Source organism: Saimiri boliviensis, chromosome 1, assembly GCF_048565385.1.
Source record: "Saimiri boliviensis isolate mSaiBol1 chromosome 1, mSaiBol1.pri, whole genome shotgun sequence".
NCBI lineage: Eukaryota > Metazoa > Chordata > Mammalia > Primates > Cebidae > Saimiri > Saimiri boliviensis.
Window position 1 is genome coordinate 193,669,458 of NC_133449.1, and position 20,665 is coordinate 193,690,122.

General features: G+C 40.3%; 1 protein-coding gene across 3 annotated transcripts in view; it reads left to right on the forward strand.

Annotated features, from left to right (window-relative positions):
- The window catches only part of SEMA6A (semaphorin 6A), a 133,383-nt gene that overhangs the window by 67,333 nt on the left and 45,385 nt on the right, over positions 1 to 20,665 (forward strand). For all 3 annotated transcript variants that reach the window (XM_039467787.2, XM_003920675.4, XM_010339603.3), the window contains exons 2-8: positions 3,424 to 3,561; positions 6,085 to 6,202; positions 10,974 to 11,034; positions 12,051 to 12,113; positions 12,844 to 12,945; positions 16,531 to 16,621; positions 20,270 to 20,389. In XM_039467787.2, the coding sequence (XP_039323721.1) occupies positions 3,462 to 3,561; positions 6,085 to 6,202; positions 10,974 to 11,034; positions 12,051 to 12,113; positions 12,844 to 12,945; positions 16,531 to 16,621; positions 20,270 to 20,389 (655 nt within the window). In that variant the 5' untranslated portion in view covers positions 3,424 to 3,461. The remainder of the gene's footprint in view (positions 1 to 3,423; positions 3,562 to 6,084; positions 6,203 to 10,973; positions 11,035 to 12,050; positions 12,114 to 12,843; positions 12,946 to 16,530; positions 16,622 to 20,269; positions 20,390 to 20,665) is intronic.

Consider the following 20,665-nt stretch of genomic DNA (forward strand, 5'->3'; position numbering starts at 1 on the left):
GGGGTATGGGAGGTAGGGGTGTGCATAGATGGAAGCTCCAATCGTTGAAAAGAATTTCTTACTTTTAAAAATTATCAGCATGAACGCATTCACAGTGTTTTCAGAGAGTCCTTCTTCGGGTCTCCTTTGTTTTGTCTTCAATCTGAAATACCTGAAAGCTAGTTTCCTGGCGTATTAGCATTCCGCATGGTTCAATTGGCTCATGGCAACCAATAATCACAACGCCATTTGTATATCACGGTTCTGTTATCCAATTTGGGCTTAAAAGCTGTAGGGATAAATTATTGTGAAAAAGAATTTTTGTTTGGGCGCAGAAAGTCAATACTAATTAATTTCAGATGAATCTAAATAGACCTAATAATAAATTCACCAAGTAGATGCCTATTAAAATGAAAATGTCTATGACTTTCTGTGAATTTCTGGGGTTGGGGTATTCGGATTATAACTTTGTAGGAATGATACGTTTTACAAAGGCCATTTCTCTTCAGGCTAAGAAGCGTGAAAGGCTGAGACAAGTAGATGGAAAATTCAGATATAATAGGCTTACTTATGAAGTAAATGTTTTTATTTAGAATCCTTATATTGACAGACTTCCTTTATCTAATTTTCTGAATAGCTGCTTAAGTCTAAGTTATATTTAGCCTATGTAAGCACAGTCATAGACAGAGTAATCGACAAATGTTTGCAGATACCTATCAATATGCTGCATGTGGGTAGCACTTTTCAAAGTCTTAAAAGTGACTTAAACAGTCTCTTAAATTGCAGCAGCAGAGCTCGCTCAAGGTTTGTAAATTCGGTGGAAAGTTCTTGCTTTTGCTCTCCTGGGCTGGTGCAAGTCTGTATTGCGTGATCTTAGAAAAGAGACCCAAGCCTGTGTTCTTTGGATGAGAAATTACAATGTTATGGAATTAGGGTCCCTCTGCAAAGTAATCATTTCAACAAGAAAATTTATTCTCTACATATTTCCAAGGGTTAGGGACCAAAATTGAGTAGAAAGGGAATAATACATCAAAACTTCAACTGAAGAAAATTTTAAAGTGTTCATGTGAACCGATCAAGATTAACCAATACTGTCAGAGCACTTTCACCCATATGATGTACATGTTAACTACCTGATGATATAATGATAGAAAGACATATACAACAGCTATTCTTTCTGGCAGAGAGCCCTGCTGTAAACCTGGAGATATTTAAGTGGCATATCTCAGCCTTGATTCAGGCTGCAAGGATGGCCAGAATAGCCATTGACATGCATAATAGATTTCTTCTGCATGCATTTCTTTTCCTGCCAGTTTCTGGGGTTGAGAATTTTGCATTTGACACATGCAAAATCTTAAGATGGAAAAAAGCTAAAATTGGGGGATACTGTAAAGTAGCAGAACATTGTCTTGTTAGCTTGTAGGACATTTGCACAAAGGTGAATGCAGCTGTTGAAGGATGGAGACTCATTTGTCATGTCAAGAAAAATTAATCCTTAAAAGCATACATATAACTCTAAAGATTTCTAAAGGAATGAAAATCGGCCTTTTGAGTTTCCTCTTTTCTTTCATTATATGCTGCAAATCCTCTGAGGCAATATGCTTCTGTATAATACTATTCTTGAGCTCCAGGTAAAAGTTGCCAGTTCTCCCTCCCTCCACCAGATGCCTTCTCTCCTAAAATCTAACAGCTGACTGGTGTCTTATTCATGTTTTAGTTACTTTTGTTATTTATTTCTTCCCTTTAATGCTGTACCGAACAGGAGCCATCAGAAGCAAATCGGGCACTTCAGAGCTTCTTTCCTTTGAGTTCAGATTCTCTAGGATAGGAAGAACTGGCAAATAAATGAATGAATAGACTCTTGCTTTTCACCTGTCTAACAAATACATGTTTATGTCTCTTCCTAATGATTCACCCTTATGAACAAGTAATCATTTAAAGTTTAATTTTAATCTACACATCAGAGATGGAGATACGGAATTGTTTAGGCTTTTCTCTCAATCTCTCTCCCTCTTTGATTTTCAAGATGAAGCAAATTAATTAATGTGCACTTTTCAATTGAAGAAATGATTAAGAACCAGCTGTGTCTGTGAAATTATAAGTTACAGTGCAACACTTGGGACTGATTGATACTTTTTTGGCATGAAGAAGAGAGACATGGGTATCTAATCTAAATGGTGTTCCAAAAAGCGTAAGTTAGCAGTTTGTTTGCAAATTAACTTTCAAAGACATCTAGGTTACTAAGTTTGACATTTCTATACAGAAATCTTAAATGATTGATGGATTACTGTAAAATAGCTTTGTTCAAAAAAGATAATCTTTGGCAGGCTACTTCAAAGAGTTTACTGCTCTAGAAAGATGAAAAGATATCCTCATTTTACATTAATTTCCATGATAGATCAAGCTGATTTGAAATATGCCTGAGAATTAAGTGATATTTACTGTATCATAAGTCTTTTTTTCACTGTATCTTGCAGTCCCACATGGAATTGTTTTTATTTCCAAGATTTAGGAGAATTTTTCTACACATAAAGAGCTTCATCAAGCAAATACAGATGGGTAGAACGGTATATCTGACATTTTTATTCACTACTATTTCACTGCAAGGAAGGATTGAGACTAAAATATAGGGAGATATGACTTTTTTAAAATCAACAATACCGTTTCAGATTCTCCTTGTACTAGTCTTCACAGACTGTGAAAGGATCTGCCTACTTCTCTTTAAATATAGACTGTGTGATTTTATTTATTTATGTCTAAGTCACTGTAGAACGACATAAGTCAGGGGTAAATATCTCAACTAAGGGGTCAAGCAGGTAATGGAAATTAGTAAACAGGACGAGTTATAGAGTGTGTGTGTGTGTGTGTGTGTGTGTGTGTGTGTGTGTGTGTGTGTCTGTCTGTCTATCTGTGTGTTGGAGGTGGAGATGTGGTGCCTAAGGGAAACTGTTACTTAGGTCAGTATGGCAGGTAGTCTGATTTTTACAAACAAACTGAAAAATCTACATTCATATCAGAAATCTCCTGTTTTTCAATATTGGCAATCATCTCAAATTTCTGAGTGATCCTGGACGTGCCTGAGAGTGGCAGTCTTGGTATCTGTACAGAAAAATATTTACCCTAAAAAGGAAAAAACATCTTCCTAGTTATTCATATTTTTTTGAAGGCAATGTTTCATGATTGTGAAATAGCCCCCGTAAGAGCTTAAAGATGGCTCAAGATAAAAGAACTAAATCTTTGTCCCATATGGAAGGGCTCAGATGCGTCGTGAAGGAGATAGCAGTAGGTAACAGGTACAAGTTCCAAACACAAAAGTCAACAAATTTACCATGTAGAAGATGTAAAGCAGAAGCCTTTTTTTCTCTTGAATTTATCTTTAAGGATATTTCATTTTATGGCTTTGAACTGACTTGGAAAAAAAATCTGTTCTTTACTTTTTGGCAGGGTGAAGTAGAGAAATAAAGTCTCCCCGCTGAACTACTATGAGGTCAGAAGCCTTGCTGCTATATTTCACACTGCTACACTTTGCTGGGGCTGGTTTCCCAGAAGATTCTGAGCCAATCAGTATTTCGCATGGCAACTGTAAGTACCTACAGTCTCACTCACTGTCTCTCTTTGAGAACATTTTGGCCTGAATCAGCCTAGCAAAAAATAAAAATTAAAAATGAAATAGAAAAAGTGACTTATTCATTATTTTAACCTCTGTACATGGGAAAGGTGGATAATTCAGGTCTAGTCAAATTGACAGGGCGACTTTTCTATAACTCCATCAGACGTTGTTGTGGGGACACGTGTGAAGATTTGAAACATCCCTCAAAACACTGATGAAATCTCAGTGGCTACATGGAGGCCATGGTGTTCATGCCTTAAAATCAGCTCTGTGGGAGAATATCACTGTTATCTGGGTATTGCCAGTATTACACATCTTTATATATAATTTCATATATAGTGATTGTTGCAAGATATGAACAAAAAATCATGACTGTTTTTGAGTACTTCAGAGAAAATTAATTTTTTTGGACTTAGAAGTTACATAGTTAATAGACTTGGGTAAAGAGTAATTTTGAGGCCAGGCATGGTGGCTGAAGCCTGTAATCCCAGCACTTTGGGAGGCTGAGGCAGGCGGATCACAAGGTCAAGAGATGGAGACCATCCTGGCCAACATGGTGAAACCTGGTCTCCACTAAAAATACAAAAATTAGCTGGGCGTGGTGGCATGCGCCTGTATTCCCAGCTGCTCGGGAGGCTGAGGCAGGAGAATTGCTTGAACCCAGGTGGCGGAGGTTGCAGTGAACCGAGATTGTGCCACTGCACTCCAGCCTAGCGCCTGGCGACAGAGTGAGACTCTGTCTCAAAAACAAACAAACAAACAAAAAGAGTAATTTTGAATTTATAGAGGACCCATTTTAACCGTTAATAACTTTCCTTTGGTCTCTGCTTCATTGTCAGGAGTAGACATGATTAAGAATTCAGTTGTCTCCTCAGAAGAGGAAAGCCCTGCCTATGTGTTGGATGGAACATTCGATTTACCACTTTGTTTTTCACGCCCTCTAAAAAACTTAAGTATTTTATTACAGTAAAAATGTAAGAGAGCATTTTTTTCTAAATATCTCTTTTCATTGTAGTTACCCCAAAACAAACACTGAGTGAACCGTACAAAGGTGTCTAACATTAATATAGAATACTAAGGAGATCCAAATATGCCCAGTGTTCAGCTGTTCTTTCTGGGCTCAAAGATGAGGTAGCAGAACTGGCACACAACAATTAGACAATGCAAAGTCTAAGGTCATGATTAAGGCCAAATGAGTAGTTCAAGATCATCACTCCCGAAAGAGTCCACCGAACTCAGGGTCCCAAACTTAATAAACCTTGTTGATTTCCATTTGAGATAAGTTTTCTGTCTTGGATGCCCGAGTATAGAAGGGACTCCAGCCCAGATGTGCTGCTGAAAACCATTCCTCAATGGTCGCTTAAATCCATGATCCTAGAGACATTTGAATTGTTTTAGCAATCTCCTTGATAAATGGGTACATGAAATTTCAAAGCAGTGGAAGGGAAAGCACAAGATTATCTTATTCCAAGCTCTCTTGTGAATAAAATATACTAAGGCTCCCTGATAAGATACCCACTGTGAGTTATGGTCAGATAGTACAAGGGTATAAAGTGAGGGATCTAAGCATAAATCTGTGAATGGTTTTCTAGTCGTTATTTATACCCCTACCCCTCTCCAGAAAACAAGTGCCTTTTAAATGTGGCCAATCTTTCTTTCCTCCTGAGTTTCTCTGGAGGCTCACCAGCACTCTGGAGATTGCAGGTATAAAGGGATGTTGAGATGTAGATATTTTTAAAGGTCAGATCTCAATACAAATTGGCCACTCTCAGCCAAAGAGAACTGTAGGAAAAGAGAAATATGCTCATTGACTCACCAAGTCAGGGAAAATTCCTGATCACCTGACTGGCTACACTCAGTTTGACCCTGTCCTGTCAAAGCCCACATTTCTGTGAAATTGTTAGCCAATTGCTTTACTCAGGACTGAACTTCCCACAGTTCCTAGAATGCCAACCAACCTCGCAGGGCTGCCTTCAATAGTGGATTATTCCAACTGGACGCCTGTGGAGACTGTATTTTTCTTCTGGCTCCTGGACAAGGGCTCTCGCCTCCAGACCACATTGCATTTGTGGTGATTGATGGGAAGGCTGCTTTGAAATAGTTTTGTCCCGAGACAAGATCTTTGGCAGACTGCCCCCTCAGGCTTAGCTCTACAGAAGATGAAAAGAAAACTGTGGAAGAAAAGAGCACCTTCATGCAAAGGGTTCACTAGCAAGTTGAGCCCTGAGAAAGAGGGACAAATCAAAAATTGTCACACTTAGAAATATAAATCCAGGTTTCTTATTATCTAGAAATGAAACTGTCACTTGATGAACCTTAGAGAGCACTCTTCTATAATATTTCCTAAAATAACAGACTCAAATGGAGATGGCAAATGGTGGCACAGTCTGACTTAAGCACGGCTTTCTTTTGTGGCCGGTCCCCTCCCCTCCCTACCCTGGCAATTTCTGGCTTGATTTGCTTTTCCTTTTTTGCCCCATCTCCTCTTTTCACAGATACAAAACAGTATCCGGTGTTTGTGGGCCACAAGCCAGGACGGAACACCACACAGAGGCACAGGCTGGACATCCAGATGATTATGATCATGAACAGAACCCTCTACATTGCTGCTAGGTAAGGGGCCTTTCCCCAAAGCGTCTGAAGGCCCAGAGTCCTCAATTTACCAGCTATGCATTATTTTTAAGATCTTGAGGTTTCTAAATATGGTGTTATTTAATTTAAAGGCTCCTTTAATTTGTCAAGCAATCATTATTTCAAAATTGCCTGCGTCTGTTTAACCCTATGTGGATTTAAATAGAAATAATAGCATATTGGGGCACTTACACTCAAATAATCCACGGTTTATTTTGAACAGATAAGCAAGTATTTATTCAAGCACCCATTTGAATGCTCTGCTCCTCAATACTTGTTTGTTTGTTTGAGACAGATTTTTCACTCTTGTCGCCCAGGCTGGAGTGCAGTGGTGCAATCTCAGCTCACTGCAGCCTCTCTCTTCTGGGTTCAAGCAGTTCTCTTGCCTCAGCCTCCCACGTAGCTGAAATTACAGGCATGTACCATTATGCCTGGTTAATTTTGTATTTTTAGTGGGAACAGGGTTTCACCATGTTGGTCAGGCTGGTCTTGAACTCCTGGCCTCAGGTGATTCACCCACCACGACCTCCCAAAGTACTTGGATTACAGGCCACCTCATCCAGTCTAATCCTTGTTTGTTAAATTAAGTTGAATGTGTAAACATTTATTATATATTATGAATGTAGGTGTGTGTATTTAACCTATTTGTATTTTTGCAGTTAACGTATATATCATTGATAATATATATCATTACTTTGAAAGACTGGCAATGACAACCAAAGAAAGCATAATATATATTTTAGAAGGTTTTTATTTGGTTTTAGAAAAAAAAAAAACCAACTCATTGATTGGGGAAATGTTATTTAGACAGACAGACTGATGTAAGAATACTGTTCAAACAGGGCTGACATATATTCAGGCTTTTGTTCTAATTCTGCCCTTAATTTAGCCGGACCACAACTTCTCGGGCCATAAGTATCCTCTGCCAAATGAGAGGTTGTATTTGATGACCTTAATGAAGTCCCTTAGGATTTCAACAATATATGTTCCTCCATTTTGGGAATGTGTAGCTATTCAGAATAATTCCAAATGAAGAGCAACAGGGAGCACTATCTTATGGCGTTCCCTGTGGTCTTTCCAGCACTACACTGTTTAATCATTTCACACTGGGGAGAAGAAATGGAACTTATGCTCTTTTTTTAAGACAGGGTTTCACGTCTGTCACCCAGGCTGGAGTGCAGTGGCGCGATCTCAGCTCACTGCAACCTCCTCCTCTCCACCAGGGTTAAAGCAGTTCTCCTGCCTCAGCCTCCTGAGTAGTTGGGACTACAGGCACATGCCACCACACCCAGCTAATTTTTGTATTTTTAGTAGAGATGGGGTTTCACCATGTTGGCCAGGCTTGAACTTCTGACCTTCAAGTGGCCCACCCACCTCAACCTCCCAAAGTGCTGGGATTACAGTTGTACCCCATGATGCCTGGCCCAGAAATGCAGATTATGTTTCTATATGGCATAAGGAAAGAACAAGTAAATAACAATAGTGGTTGATTCTTCTAAAGCACTTAGATGTTCTGAGGTGACAAGCTTTGCAACATAAAGAAAAAAAAAGGCTACATTAAAACATTCTGAGAGTGCCCCTAACTTGGCCACAGGGAGCAATGTCCAAATACTTTTTTAAAGTTTTACTTTACAAATACTTACATAGTATATACAAGTATGCTGTGTGCATACAATTAACAAACATAGGTGTAGGTTCTTTATGAATGTTAATTCATCCAATTCTGGGAACGACCCTATAAGGAGCTATAATTATTCCCATGTCCTATAGGAGGAATCCAAGGGACAGAAAGGTGAAATGACAGGGTCAAAATGACAGAGGCAGGATTTGAACCAGGATGGTCTTGCTCTAGAGTCCATGCTGTCATTCCCTGTACTGTGCTGCATACTAAGGAATAGAGCTGATACTGTTTGTCCAGATAATGCCCTTCTAATAGCTGTTGCCCAAGAACATGGTCATTATGGGTATTCATTATAAAGCATTTCAATGAGATGCTCAGTAATCACCTCTCTGATAGAATACCAGCTCCTTCTTAAATGTCATTTTTATTTTCCTAAATGTAGTAGGATTAGAAAATAAAATTAGTACTCAATTATCTAAGGGCCAATCAAAACAAATGATAAAACACTGAATCTGTGAGAAATAGGTTGACTCAAGAATCTCATGTGAATTGTTCACTTTGCAACTGAGTCTCTGGGGGAGAAATTGGTATAACAGACTGCCCTGATATTTGATGATTTAGCAGGGTGTGGACTGCAGGTCCCAGTGCTACACGAGTGTTAGGAGCAAGGTCCTATGCAGACTTTAAAGTGATCATTATTCCAGCTCATTAGGACCAAGATAGTTTTATTCTAACTCCTTTCCAAGGAAGGAAAGGAAAAGAAGAAATAGGATAAAAAGAAGAAACACATTAATTTTTTTGAAACTATCAAATAAACGCATCTTTCATTAAAGGTCAAGTTTGTATCACTGCAGTATTGACATGTTGGTTTTCGCACCATACACAGCCACTTCCTCTCAATACACACCCTTAGAAAAATTCTTGAAGGAGTTCCATGCCCACCATCTTTAGGGCCTCTTCTCTTCTTTTAATTTTACACTTTATTTTTATACTTCCCAACTTTAATTCACTTTAATTTTACACTTCCCAACATTGCTCTGAGAGATCCAGGTTTCTAGGCAGCAAGTAACACGATTTAAAGCTAAATCCCCCCCTGGCTCAAGCCATGGCAACACAATTCAGTGGTGCTTGCTGGAGGGGGAAGAGGAAGTCCTAGGATTAAGTCAGTTTATGTTCAAATAACTTAATTCAGGAAGAACAGCCTATGAGGTCTGGGATGCATGCACACTCAGATGTTTGGGAATCACCCCTGGTCTGTGGTTTACCATAAAGCACCATTTTTGTTTGCAAGAGCCATGTGAGCTTTTGGTTATGGAAAAAAATTGTCATTGTCCAAGAGAAGATTGCATTCACAGAATTCTATGTTTAAAAGGCTTCCCAGTTCTTCCAGACAATTGGTGTCAGCAATCGCAAGCCAAGTCCCATCCAGAACCCCGGGGACCGAGAGAGGGTTGGTGGCAAGAACCCCTTTCAATTCTGCTTTATTATTATCCACTTTGTAAATTCCTCTTCTTTTTTAATCTCTAAACTGCTAATTAACATAAACAGGCCATGCCAAAAGGGGGCAATCTGAGAGCTTTCTGAGGAGCTGCCAATGCATATTAATCAGTTGTTCATTTACAATTCATATATTCAGCTTCAACTTAAGTTTTGTGGGGAAGCAGGCAAGGAAAAGCCTCCAGTCATCTCAAACCTGATACCAAAGTAATAGGCAGTTCCATTCCAATAATGATTCTGACCACAGCACCACCAATAAAGTCAAACAAGTAATAAACAAATGCAGTAAAACTGCCTTGAAATTAAAGGGCAGGGCGCTCTGGCAGCCTTCTGAAGTTTGAAGAAATTACCAATTCAGCAATTTACAAAAAAGGCCCTTATTCCTCCACCCCTTACCACGCCCTCCTCCGCCACACCCCTCCCTACACACACACACACACACACACACACTCACACACACTCAAGTAGCAGGCAAGGGAGTTTTCTAAGCCAACTACCCTTCCCGCTCCTTTTATTTTCACGTGAGTTGGCCTGTTATTTTTCTCTGTTGTGTTTTTCCTAAAACGAGAAGCAAACAGATTTCCCAAGAACTGAAAAACATTGTATATATTGAAGTGAATCCTGCAAATAATTCCTTTCTTTTCTTCTCCCTGCTTTTTCTTTTAAGTAACAAGGGGGCTTAAAAGTCTGCATGGGAGACCTGAGGTCCTGGTTTGAAGCTGTGGGTAATTTTCCAGCCCCAGGACTTCCTGCATTGTAGAAAAAGTCAATGTTATTTCAAGGGAAAATGAGCTGTTTTGCTTTCCCTCACTAGCCCGCCATCTCCTCTGTTGAGTGTAGTTCTTTTCTTTTCGTTCTTATGAATTCCAGACAAAAACGCCCTTGTACTCAGCTCCCACAGAGGGGATGTTTAAATATAGCCCCACACCTGAGCTGCTGATTCTGTCTCCCCTTCCAAAGCTAGACTGGCAGCAAATTGTAAAGACAACCAAATTCTCAGCAAAACAGTAAGGTAAACAGAAGCAAGAAATGTAAACTTTAGCTCAAGTACGTTTTAGACTTCAATTGACCATCATTGTGAGGAAAAGAGTGGCTTCTGGAAATAATTTTACCTTTATCATCTTCCATCCTGTCGATCAAATAATCAAAGTTAAGATGAAAATATATTTTTGAAAGAAAGATGGAGATGGAGATCAGCTTTTTGTTAGCCCTCTTGATGAACAAATGTAGCATGTTGAATACCAAGTATTTGGTACATGTATTTGAAGGTAATGAAAGGGCACGTGAATCCATTTGTGTTCTAGTCTTTGGGCCAATGTTAACTTTCAGAGCCCTCCCTTCTGAGTTACGTATACGCAGATGCTGTAGTTGTAGTGTCAGAGAGAAGAGCTAATACAGGAAAGTTTCCACGAAGGTGTCCCTTAGAGCACAATGCTATAATTTATCAGAAGGTGCTAAATGAGATCTGGAGACATCTCTCCAAGGCTGCACTCTTTTCTTCTTGCATGTGGATATCATGTTTTTCTGAGAACATGGATATGGGCTTATCGGTCCTGGTAAGCCATAACTCATTAAGCAGAAAATGAACTGTTTTGACTCTATGTTTGACCTTATATTATTTTTCTTTGTCTATAGGGACCATATTTATACTGTTGATATAGACACATCACACACGGAAGAAATTTATTGTAGCAAAGTAAGTTGTTTTAAAACCATATTTGTAAAATAAAGGACCTCTGGATAGTTCTTGAACAGAATATATATTTTAAGTGCATTGATTAAGATTATGTGGCTAATTATAATTTAGAGATGGCAACATGCACTTTGTGAAATCCTAATTAGGGAACAGGTTAGGATTTAATACATGTTCAGGAACAGTTATGTACTTCATATTTTATTCATCAAATATATGTGTACATATACATTTTGGAATTTTAGGTAATTTCTACATTTGTTTAATAAAACTATTGCCTCATGTATCAAGGAAATCATCAGTTTTCATAAGTAAAATTTTGTTCCGCAAATGTATTCTACAAAGGTTTCAATGTTATATTTCCACGTCTTGCAGTATTAAGTTTGATTTGACTGTTGTGGTTCAGGAACTTGATCATTACCCATTTCAGACAGAAAAAGTATAACCTAAGCTTTCCTTGTAACTCCACATGGGGATATTTTAGTTAATAAAACCTATGCCATAGAGATAGAAGATCCCTTCAGTCCATCAGTCTATGGGAAGGAGTATAACCTGAATTACATCTTTGTCTACCTGGAGTGAATGTCCTCTTTATGTTTAAGAAAATGACTTCCACATTTTCAGAAAAAAATCCTTCTTTATAAAAATTGATTTATCAACTGAAAGGAAAGGGCAAGGACATATATTTTATCAAAATGATCATAATTTAGCAAATTAATCTGGAGAGTTTACATGAAATTTCCACACTGTTATTTATTCTGCTTTCCTTTCTCCTTCATCTTTCTCTCAAACAGAAGAAGACCATTTTGTGGTTTAATGAATAGATAGGAGTTCCAAATTAAACGAACGTTTTCATCTGGAATCTTTTGTTGTTATGGCGAATTAATCATGGAGAAAGGGTGCAGAAAGCTTTCAATAAATATACGTTCAGCCTTTAGTCTCCCCAAGGGAACTCTTACTTCTAAAATCAAATGCAACAACCTCCGGGCTCTAATTGATTTCTTTCTTGATCCCTGCAGAAACTGACATGGAAATCTAGACAGGCTGATGTAGACACATGCAGGATGAAGGGAAAACATAAGGTAGGCAATTTTCATTTCTCCTGCAGCTGCCACATTGGGTTAAGTTTTTGACTGTTATCTCCTGCCGTAGACCGTGATGTAGAATGGATTGTGCTTTTTCCCTTTCTGCCCAGTAATTGCTTTTTCCATCAACTTATTGAAGGCTTTAATTTGCAAAAATAGTTTGCTTTTAATGTGATGAAACATTACAACAGCTGCTAGGCCTGCATCATGAACTACTTAGGCGCACACAGGATTATGGACACAAAGCGGGCTGCCCGGAGTCTTCTGAGTGCACTCCGATGCCCACCTCTGCAGTCTAAGGCCCACAGGGATTCTGGGGAAGAGCTCATAAAAGGCTGCACAGATAGACGGGGTTTTGTGCCTTTGGTCGTATAACAACATAAAAACACACTTCAGCCAGCAGCTTTGTACATCAGGGAACGCTGGGGCATCTGGCATTAAAATTAATATGCTGGGAGGGTGGCACTTCCAGGTTTGCCTTCCTTTTGTGACATAAAGTAAATGCATACTCTTTCATTCTATGCCTTGTTTTTATTTACTGTTGAAAGAGTAATAGTTGATGTCGGCATCACCTCTGGTTCACATCAGGAGGAACTTGAACTTTTAATGGGAGAAGTGCTCAGCCACCTCCATTTTAACCTTACTGTCAGCCGGCCGTGGCATACAGTGAAGAATCCGTTTCTGTATTGAATGGACACAATACAAAACGGTTTGAATTATTTTTCAGGATGAGTGTCACAACTTTATTAAAGTTCTTCTGAAGAAAACCGATGATGCATTGTTTGTCTGTGGAACGAATGCCTTCAATCCTTCCTGCAGAAACTATAAGGTAAATGCTATTTGTCGGTTGGAACCACACTGCCAGGAGGCATTTCATAATTTACTGTGATTGTACCTGCAGCAACCTAAGAGGGGTAATTCAACACCACCTGAGTTCCTCTCAGTTGTTCAACTTAATGTATGGCTCCACATGAGTGATCCTGAGCAGGCGTCTAAGCTTCCTGTTTGTTCAGGATTGATTGACACATCTTTAAAGAGCCTGCCTAGCAAAGTTAGTTTCTGTAAGACCCTTTTCTCTATTGTTCAGAAGACTGACATACTTACCACGTACACCATGTGGATTTCCTCTCTCTCTGTTTCTTTCTCTCTCTCACCCCACTATCTACCCTCTGAGCACAAAGGCACACTTTTATGGTGAGAGATTTCTATTCTAAAAGGTATCTCAAAAGCATGCCATTTGAAACTGTAGACTTTCCTGCAAGAACACGGGAATTTAATTCCATTGAGCACTCAGCTTTCTTGACCACGGCCTTACTTACCTTGGATTTATGCGGGGGTTGGGGGGGACCCTCTTAAAGAGTTAGTAAATCTAGCTGGTTTTGATGCAGCTAATAGAAATGCTGATGAAGGAGCAGGGACTTTGCCAGGCAGGGAAGCAGAGGTGGCAGCGATCTGAGGTCTTGGCTGCACCAGTGTTAGCTTTCCTTGTACATCCTCCTGCCAGGCTTTCTCTCAGCAAACATGTACTGTGTTCCTACTGTGGCATAGTGCTGAGGTTGTAAAGATAGATAGGAGGCCTCCACCCTTCGGGATGCCAGGCAGGGAGAAGAAAACTACAATTCCATAGGGTTGCTGCCACAGTGACATCACACAATGAATTATGGAAGCACAACACAAAAGTTCTTGCCGTACATGAGGAGAGGAGTCTGGGAAAGCGTCAGAACTGGGTAGATGACCCCCAGTCATCAAACTTTCCTGCCAGTTGTTCTCATAGCTGGAACACAAATACTCCTGCCCTTAAGAAACACAGGCTTTATAAGAGATCACATTTGTGATTGTCCAGAACCTAATATAATGCCTCCCAAACAGGTGTTTAATTAATTTTTGTGAAGCATCGAATGAGGTAATGCCTAACCTTTGTCTTATAGGATAAGGAGAAGTTAGCCAAATGAGGGAAGAAAGGTGTTCCAGGTAGTGGGGAACAGCATGAACAAAGGTAGGGAGTAAGAAGTGGCCTGTTGAGCTCGAGAAACGTCATTTGGTTCTGACTTGTGGGACTGTGAAATGACAAGTGTTAACAGAAAGAAGCTTGAGATGTAGATGGCCCTAGGGTTGAAGGGAAGAGAATAGACTCAGGAAATACTGAAGTCACAAAAACTGGTAGGATTTAATAATTGATAAGCACAGGATAGAGAGAGGGGCGAGTCAAGAATGACTGCTAGGCCGTCTCGGTGAGTAGATGGATAGGGCCGCCACCAATTCAGACAGGAAATAAAGGAAGAGCCCTGAGGTTGGGATCAGGGGAGTTTGAAGGTAAGGGCTCCGTTTTACACATGTGTGTGCCAGGCACTGTGCAGAGCACTGCCTATGGGACATGCATAGGGCTATCTAGCAAGAAGACGGATTGGTAAGCTTTGATTTAGAGAGAATATGGGGAGAAATATAGATTTGGGTTCCATCATCATAAAGTGAGACCCTAGGAGTGGGAAGAATGAGAAAAGCAATGATGATGAACTGGAATCAGCACCAGCAAGCACACCAAAAAGACCCCCTGCCTTTTCTTGGCACCAACAGTGAAGGGAGGGACTGTTTGACCCTCATACTCATCTTCCTTCCTACACTTGGAAATGGGCACCGACAGGGCCAGGATTAGGGTGGAGACAGCAAGGGATGTGGCTCAGGTATAAAATAGAAGGGGGCACCAAAAGATTCAGTAATTAAGTTAGATTTTTAGTACAGTATTTTAAACATAAAGGTCTGTCATAAACAAAAGACCAAGTTTTTAAGTATAGAGACAAGATCCATCCATTTATAATAGAGGTAGCCAGTCTAGCCCAGTATTTACTCTAGCCAGTGACAGCATACAGCTAGGGCTTCAACTTTCGCTTACCACTTAATATTCCATCCCTGTTTGTCGTTGTTTAAGACTCATTCAGATTAATGCTTCTAACAAATCCCAAGGAATTCCTTAGTTGGAAAGCTATGTTTTATGACAAATCATAGGTTTTCTTGGCACTGTGACATACAACCATGAGCGGTCTGGCTTATTCTTCCTGTACATGTTCCCTTTCCCATGATTCTACGCCTATGGCAATGCTGTCACCTCTCGCTTGTTCCAGTCACACCTGCTAAGACCTGCTCCGGTAGCCCAGGCCTATTAGAAGCCACAGATGGGCTGTTGCTCATGCTCGGTTCCCAACAATATGCCTAGCACTGTGAATGGTAGTAAGAACCCTTAGCACTGCTCAGAAAAGTGTATTTTTAGACTCAGGGCACAGCGTGACATTGCTGATCATATGGGACATAATGTATTTGGCTGCAGGGAGAATGACAGCTTCTCTCTTAAGTGCTTTTTATCAACAGATCAGGACAATGGTTGAAAGGGAGAACAATGTCCACTCTTCCACTGAAACACCCAAGTCTTATCATAGCACACAAGCATTAAGTTGATTAGAGTGACATGAAGCAAGAGAGTGATAAATTTTCAGTATCTGCCTCTCTGCAATGCCCTGATCTGTATTAATTTTTATAACGCAAGTAAGCTGAATATGTTAGACAGGTTATAGCCCCAAATTCAATTATTAAGATTATCTGCGGGAGAGATTTAAAGGCTACCCACCATCAATCTAAAACTTCACTCCCTACCTTTTTTTCTCCTATACTCTAACCCTCTTGAACTTTTGCAAAACTCAGGCTGGGGCTTTGTATACTTATCTGTACCCGATAGTGGTTTAATTTCCCAGGAGCTGCTGTGAAGTCTAAGATTTCATGACTGCTTCAAGGCTTGGTTTTTACTTCATGGAAAGAGGAATTCCCCATGGCATTGCTTTGTCCCTGGACCTTTCCAGTGTCACAAACCAATACATCTGTTCTTCACTGCTTCTTGCCTTTGACCAGCTATAGCTATAACCACTATTTTTTAGGATTAGGTACATTATAAAGAAAACCATACACTCCTTGTCTATTGTTTCCTCATTGCTAGGATTAGAGCATGCACAGCTTAGGATAAGGGCATTTCCATTGCATGATTGTGTGCTGAGCATCATTTTTGAATACATGCCAGACCCACAGACCACAAACTCTGTCAAAGTTCAGCAGAAAGCTCTTGGTTGGTATAAAATATCTGAAAAAGACTTCCATAAAAAAATGTGCTGGGTGGAAGAGTACACTGCTCGGAAGCATGTCTGATTCAACCGTCTCTCCCCTAAAAATACGTGTTTTTAACACAGCTATTTTATGTGATTCTCAAGTACAGTTTAAAAAATATACAGTGGCTCCAACAGGGGCCATCTCAAAGTGGTTACAGGTTTTAAAAGGCCTGCCACCTCCTGAAAATAATTTCTGAGGGTTTAGGGCAACAGAACAACACTACGGTTGGTGGTTGTTTGTAATTAAGTCCTATTATTTCATTCAGATGGATACATTGGAATCATTCGGGGATGAATTTAGCGGAATGGCCAGATGCCCTTACGATGCCAAACACGCCAACATTGCACTGTTTGCAGGTAAGCGACCTGATTGCTTCTCGTTGCGTTTGCTTTTGCATGTTTCATCCTGTCGCTGGGAATCTGCTCTGGAGGAGTCACGGAATCACAGTTGTGCTTTGAGTCTCTGGTGAATACTGTAATTAAGAATGCCTTTCCATTTGAAATTAGTATGAAAATTGTACTTTTGCTTCTCAGAAAACGTCTTTGCCCCATTTACCCACGCTTTTGTGCCTTTGGGAAAGGATAACAGCATAGGACTGAACATGTGACAAATCAATTAGGGCACTTTGGGGCTCAAATAATAGAAAATCCCACCTCAAACCACCAATGTAAAAAAATAAATAAAATGAAATTTCAATTTAAAACCCCCCACGGATGTGCATTTGCTGTTTAAGGTAGGGTGGACTTGAGGTTGGCTAGATTCAGCAGCTCAACAATGTTGTCTGGGAGGCAGCTCCTTTGCATTCCCATGCTCTGTGTTGACCTCATGATGAGACAGGCGGCTCTCGCAGTCAGAGGATGGCTGCCAACCCCAATTAGGGCTACATGGCTTCTTGTCCACACATAGAAGAGAAAGGGAAAGAAACAAAAGGAAGCTTCTGGAAACTCTCTCAGAGCAATGAGGTGGCATACCCACAAGCTTCCGGCAGACATCTTCTCAAATAGCATTGACCTGATTAGGTTACACGCCCATCTCTGACCGAAAGACCATGGTGGCTGAGGGGAGGGTGCTGATTGCTTAGGCTCACCTCTATTCCCCAACACCACCCCTTCTTTCCACTGCAAAAGACATAACGAAATAGCAAACAGACCATCATTTTCAGATTTAGTGGGATTTTCGTATATGAGTTGGTATGCTTTAATTAGAAATTTATTTAGGAATTCATTGCCAGCTGTGTATGAGGAGGTGGGTGTAGAGAGAAGCGTTGTATAATAGTGATTGTTATAGCATGTAATAAAGCAGTTAGCTATAATTTCCATCACAACAGCTGAAAACTGGCACATACTAGCTGGATGAGGGACCCTAGGGCTTTGATTATGAAACAAGATTAGTTCCTTACTTCCTGAACCTTTCCCTCAGTGCCATCCATTTGTGGGCCTGAATCTGCAGTGACAGATTGTTGAGTTAAGACCGAGAGGTTTCTTGAATTCTTGCCCTAAATGAGAGCACAGTATCACTGAGAAGCAGTTCTGTCAAGAATACGAAGGCTTTCAGACCTATTTGTAAGGTATGAGCAAGGCCAGTGGAGAGAGTACTTGAGCATATTCCCAAGTGCACGACTACTGTGGCAGGCCCCCACCGACACGTGGAACCTGCATTCGTTGGACCCTGGAGAACGTGGGCTGCAGGGGAGAATTTAAATTTAACTGTAGCGCCAGGAGTGGTAGCTGACGCCTGTAATCCCGGCACTGTAGAAGGCCAAGGTGGGAAGATCGCTTGAGCCCAGGAGTTCAACATAGGGAGACCCCAACTCTACTAAAAAGAAAAAAAATAGGTGAGCGTGGAACCCAAGAGGTTAGGTTGCCGTTAGCTGTGATTGCACCGCTGCACTCTAGCCTGGGTGACAGGAGAGCCTGTCTCAATAAAATAAAATAAAAACATAATTTAAATGTAAACTAAAAAGAAGACTTACTGTAGCCTAAGGTAGAAAAGGTAGAATGGGCAGAGAACTTCCCATGGCCACCAAGTTTCCAGGAGCTATACAGAGCAAGCCACATGAGTTAATATTATAACTGTCCCCACCTCTAGTGTTATATCTAAATAGATTTTCACTTAAGTGTTTGAATTCATAAAAGTCCAGCCTTTATTAATAGGAGATCCTCATTGCATATGAATGGTATCACATTACTAAGAGTGGCAGAGGCCGGGCGCAGTGGCTCTTGCCTGTAATCCCAACACTTTGGGAGGCCGAGGTGTGCAGATCACCTGAGGTTGGGAGTTCGAGACCAGCCTGACCAACATAGAGAAACCCCATCTCTACTAAAAATACAAAGTTAGCTGGGCATGGTGGTGCATGCCTGTAATCCCAGCTACTCGGGAGGCTGAGGCAGGAGAATCACTTGAACCCAGGAGGCGAAGGTTGTGGTGAGCTGAGATCGTGCCACGCCAGCCTTGGCAACAAGAACGAAACTCTGTCTTAAAAAAAAAAAAAAAAAAAAAGAGTGGCAGAAAAGTATTCTGTTCCACAAGTAGATGTTCTGGTAAGATACCCAGTTTTTAAAAGGATGTAAAACAAAAAGAGTTTTGGAGAGTAGTTAGGAGCAATAGCCATCACCACTACCTACACCCGCTTTGACTTCTCCCACTACCCATTTGTGTCTATATGGCTTGGGGCTATAGGAATATAGAATATATATTCTGTAGCCATAAATATATAAAGAATGTCTTTATGATCTCAGGCTCAAAATCCATAAGAAAAGTTATGATTCATAGATATTTTCTGGGCCAATTCAAAGGTTTGCTGTCTGCAGTTTAAAGCTACCAAAATAGTCAACACTTACTGATATATAGCTGTTAGTATTGCAGATATTAAAACATCTCTAAATTGAAGCTGGGCAAATTTTGGTTATTTTAAGACCAAAGACAGACATCAAGATCTTTGTTTAAATATGTTTCGATATTTTTTTAAACAAACTATAAAAATATGACACATAAAAGAGCTTGAACAGAACTATGTTGTGTGTAAGTCAGTTTGACATACAACTAATGAATATATGTAATCCACTAAAAGTGAATTAAGGAAGTAATTTTTTTTTTATTTTGGATATAATTCGTGTTTCCCTTTAGCAACATAGATTTTGCTATTGTAGAACACCCATTTCGATTATTTGTTTGCGGAGTGTTTGCTAAGCCAGGAGGGAACCAGAATGTCTAGAGACTAATCTTCAGTCTGTTTTATTCTCTTTTGCCTGGGGTCTACCCTCAATCATATCTCCCCCAAAACATGAATTATTAAAGAATGACCTATTTGAACTAAGCATCACCCCTTCCCCTTTCTTCTTCGCTTTAGCGTGTTTTATTTCAGAATGTTTTCAGTTTGTGACTTTGGAGATACCGAAGCAAATATCTGTTATTGAAGCTAGATTGCCAGAGTTTAGTGAACTGTCATGCCTGAGGTCAAGAGAAGCTGTGACTCCCAGGACAGTAGCAATTTAGTCAGACCCTGTTTTGCTCATGAACCCTCTCTCTTCAACTCCCCTCGCCTGATCAGGCTGAGGACTCCTTTACTTAATGCATGTGCTTAAAATTTCTGGGGACACAATCAGCAGCTATCTTTCCCTGGGTTCTCACCTAATCCTGTTTACCGTGGTGTGGTGGCAGTAGTAGTGCCCAAGGGTCCTTGGCCTTGAGGTTTCAGTCAAGGTCCAGCTAATCAAGTGAAGCAAACATTTTTCATTTACCCTGTTCCCTGAGCTGCTGCTGCTGCTGCTGCTTAAAAAAATTGCCATGCAATTTAAAAATGAAAAATGTTTCATCTCTCATGATCCCACTTTAAAATGGTTAGGAATGTGGGCCAAGAGTTTTCCCAGCGACTCTTGAATTTTTCCCAGTTGTCCTATCTCATTTGCCTGATGTAGGAAAGCAATCTAGGGGATGTCTTTATTATTCCTCCGCCCCCACTGACTTGCTCCCACCCTGTTCACCTCTTTTCTTTTTCTTCTAAGATGGAAAACTATACTCAGCCACAGTGACTGACTTCCTTGCCATTGACGCAGTCATTTACCGGAGTCTTGGAGACAGCCCTACCCTGCGGACCGTCAAGCACGATTCAAAATGGTTGAAAGGTGAACAAACAATTAAACGAAGGAAGGTCGGAGGGGAGAGGAATACACCTCTTGTGGGAGATTTAGAGTCCGGAGGGACCAGACTGTAGCCTCATTTTAGTAATGGCTTCTGACAGACAGAAACATGTAAATCGCATCTTTTGCTTCAACTGATTTATTTACCTCCCTTTTTTCCTTCCCCTGAGTTTCTGAAGTATTAACAAAACTACCAATGCCACAACAATAGAGTACATTACATTCATCTTTCCCTGTTTTAGACTCTCATTTCAGAGTCCC